The following is a 3970-nucleotide window of genomic DNA, read 5'->3' as shown; positions in this document are numbered from 1 at the left end:
TTACACCGTTTGATACATTTTTGCTTCAATGTTCACTGATAAATACGTTTAAAATATCAAATAAAGTTAACAAAATTTTGTTAAAAAGACTAAATTCATATATTTTTAACATTTGGAGACTAAATTAGTCCAAAGTTTTAAAGAGAGACTAATTCTAATTTTCGCTGAAAGTTAAGAAACCAAAAACATATTTAACCGTAAAATAAAATAACATTTATTGGACGAACTCTTCATATATGATTTCTTCTTTGTGTGATGACAGGTTTGATTATTCTGAAAAAGCTGAAAATTTTAAAGTTTGAAATGAAGTAAAATGAATTATTTTAGGGTTAGTGGTTGTAATCTTAATTTAGCAATAGTAGGGGATTTAATTGAAGTCATTTGCAGTCAATGATTTTCATCATTGAAATCATTATAATCTGCACACAGATATCTAGGGCCTAGGGATTAGCACTTGTTGAAAAGTAACAATCTAATGATGGTAAGTTCACAAGCGCTACTAGTGTCTACTTGTATGCAACTATGGTTGATGATCCCATTTTTTCCCAAACTAAAGTTAGTCGTATCAGACATAAAAGGGCAAACAGGTAAATTCGAAAGGTATTGTCAATCAACGCGAGAGAGATAATAGAACCACCCAAACCATTATATTTAATTTTTTTTACCAACACCATTATCTGTCTGCGTCAACAATCTCTCACTGTCTTTTTCAACCTATTTCTATTTCCACAAAAGCCCTAAAGCCCAAAACACTTCTTCTTTCTCAATTTAAGTCCCTCTGCTCTCTTCCCATCACATTCTCTCTTTGCTTCGGACACTGCCATAGGTCAAACCACCTCATCTACCTGCATACCCTTTCTTCCTTCTTCTCAAAAAAATAAAAAAAAACACTGTCAAAATTCCTAAAAATGGTTTCAGAAAAACAGGGTTAGCAAAAAGCACCTAGCATCACCACGCTTTCAAGTATTCTAGGAGTTATCAAAATATATAGAGAGGGTTGAAGTTAGCCTAGCTACTAGGAAAAATAGGTTTTTCCTTCTTCTCTCTCTAAACTGTTCTTTTACCCTCCTTCCTGTTAAGTTATCTCCATTCTCCATCAATTCAACCTTCTCTCTCTCTCTCTCTCTCTCTCACTTCTCAGCACAGTTCAAACCTGCCGAAATCTGATCATCATCAAAGCCATTTTTTTTTTCAGTTGGGCACCCTCCTTCCATGCCTTATATTCTTGAGAGATCTTCTTCCTTCCCCTCCTTACACCCCTCAATCTCCACAACTGTTCAACACTCTCCTTATCGATCCAACACGCAAAGTCACTGAACAGAAAACAACAAACCCTTCCCAAACAGTAACGAAGAACATCGCAGATCCAAATATCCGATAACACCTTCCCTTACAGATCATGAATTCCTTTCAAGAATTTGACTCTTCGTCAAACTCCGACACCAAAGCCATCAACCTCTCAGCAGGTAACACCTCCAATTTCACATCACCACCACCACCTTCATCTTCGTCATCACCACCTTCCTCCTCCCCCACTACTCTGAGCCGCTACGAGAACCAAAAGCGACGCGACTGGAACACGTTCGGGCAGTACCTTCGGAACCACAGACCCCCACTTTCACTCTCACGCTGCAGCGGCGCACACGTGCTGGAATTCCTGAGGTACCTCGACGAGTTCGGAAAAACAAAGGTTCACACCCACCTTTGTCCCTTCTTCGGGCACCCCAACCCTCCTGCACCTTGCCCTTGCCCTCTACGCCAAGCATGGGGCAGCCTTGATGCTCTAATAGGTCGTCTCAGAGCTGCTTTCGAAGAAAATGGAGGAAAACCTGAAACCAACCCTTTTGGTGCTCGCGCCGTGAGACTTTACCTTCGTGAAGTGCGTGATTCACAAGCCAAGGCTAGGGGAATTAGCTACGAGAAAAAGAAACGCAAGCGTCCTCAACATCCTCCTCCATTGCCCCCTCCAAATAATGCAAGTTAGTAAGGCCACATGACTAACCTCATAATTCCATGTACCTTAGTAAATTCAAGGGTTTTGGTACAGTTATTAAGACACGCTCTACCTTTTTTTCCTATGCAACCAAACTCATTAAACTATCAGTCAAACAATAACAGTATCACAACTCTTAGGTTTCTATAGCTAGCTGTAAACTAACCTGCACGTGTCATGTGACTAATCACTATTTGGACTTACTTTCACATTATGCTATTGGTAGTGTAGAGATTAGCATGACATATATGTGGATCAATTATGTTTCTTTTTTTCTTTTTCGTGGTTTTTTTACTTCCTTGTTTGCTTGTTATGCAGAAATTGTGATTTGACAATGGGCTGGGGCACTGCAAAATGGGGACACCCTTTGCAATATTGCATTAGAAAATATATTGTGTAAACCTAAACAGCAGTACTCTTGGTAGATGCAGCAGTAACTTAAGCAGTGGCAGTAAAAAACAGTGGAGAGCTGTGCGTGCGTGTGTGTCACAGACCAATATTGCAGCATCGTCCAATTTGTATCAATAAAATAAAAATGTGTATGTACTCTTGAAGATGTTATGACGAAAATAATGGATCTCAAGATCGTCTTAATTTCCATATATGTATATTTTCATTCCTTGGATGCGGTGAAGTGCAGTTTCTTTTCCTTTAATTACTTCGTTGCGTGTGAAACTCTCTCTCTCTCTCTCTCTCTCTCTCTCTCTCTCTCTCTCTCAAATCTCAATATACACCATTTACTTAATCATATATGTTCATTTATACTTAAGCTGAGAGTCAGGTGATTATGGTGGTCGTTTCTGTTCTGTTAGTTCAGTGATTTTGTGTAGTTTCATGTGTAATTTCATTTATAAATATGCAGTTGAACACCCAGTCCACAGAATCCATGCTTCAAACTGTCATGCAATTGGTAGGCATCATAAGGTGAGTAGTGCGTTGGAGTGTGTGCACACGAACTCTCTCTGAATCAATTCTGATATATTGTCTACTTAAGTGGGAGAAAAGAGATGGCACTATTGCCAGTAGGTAGACAATTTTAAATACCCTCATAATAGTGCTATTTGTTTTCTTTTGGTCAAAGCCTGAAACTTGAAACTGGCAGCATACTATGAAAAAACCATATCTATGGATGTAGTTCTTTTCAAATTTCCATGGATTGTTGATTAAGCTTTAGTATCTCCTTCTAGATATATAATGTTATACTAATTAGAAGACCAGAATAATGACAGATATACGTCTATTCTAAAATGCATTTAACCACACGTTTGTAATTAAAATGAATTAAAAATTATAAAATATCTATCTTATTCATAATTTTATATTTTCTTTGTTAATAGATACATTGTAAAATGTGGAAGAATGCAATTGTTTGATTATTTTACAGATTAAAACAGTCGTTTATTTCTGTTAAGTGTTTGAAAATATATAAATATGGGTAATTATTTTTAAATAAATTCTGAACTCAGCATGTGTTTTCCCTTTGTAGATAGAGATATTCAAGTTCTTGATGGCATGACATTCTTCTTGTGTGACTGAATGTATGACCATACGAAAAGTAACATACTGATATGTTTTAAAAGCTAAACAAAATTAAAATGTCGCTGACATGTGTTGGTCCAGTCAAAATAAGGTCTCAAGACACTATTTTCTTCTTTGCTTAGTATTGATTTGCACACACACTCATATATACATACATATATATATACATACATATATATATATATATATATAGAGAGAGAGAGAGAGAGAGAGAGAGAGAGAGAGAGACGTCATTAGTTGTATGAAATTACAGATAAAATATTGTTCTACAGCAGTTTTTAAGTAGCATGTTTTCTCTTTCACATGAAGTATATGAGGTAACTCTCTTTCTGTAGCTCTTCTCTCTTTGTCATTCCATTGGCTTCTGATGATGAAATTTGTTGGGGACGCGTAAGGCTGCTTAAGAATAAGACAGCGACTTAACACGTCTGAAAGAAA

General features: G+C 36.8%; 1 protein-coding gene across 2 annotated transcripts; it reads left to right on the top strand.

The window, feature by feature from the left end:
- Positions 1 to 771: 771 nt before the first annotated feature.
- LOC108324705 (protein LIGHT-DEPENDENT SHORT HYPOCOTYLS 4) lies at positions 772 to 2651 on the top strand. Of its 2 annotated transcripts, none has more exons than XM_052875105.1 (2): positions 772 to 1983; positions 2312 to 2651. In XM_052875105.1, coding segments are annotated over exons 1-2 (585 nt in total). In that variant the 5' UTR covers positions 772 to 1399; the 3' UTR covers positions 2313 to 2651. The 2 variants fall into 2 exon arrangements, with proteins under 2 accessions (XP_052731065.1, XP_017413130.2); XM_017557641.2 differs by having other exon boundaries at positions 774 to 1979.
- The last annotated feature ends 1319 nt before the right edge of the window (positions 2652 to 3970 follow it).

This window comes from Vigna angularis, chromosome 3 (assembly GCF_016808095.1).
Source record: "Vigna angularis cultivar LongXiaoDou No.4 chromosome 3, ASM1680809v1, whole genome shotgun sequence".
NCBI lineage: Eukaryota > Viridiplantae > Streptophyta > Magnoliopsida > Fabales > Fabaceae > Vigna > Vigna angularis.
Note: the sequence above shows the minus strand (reverse complement) of the source record. Positions and strands in the feature narration are given on the sequence as shown.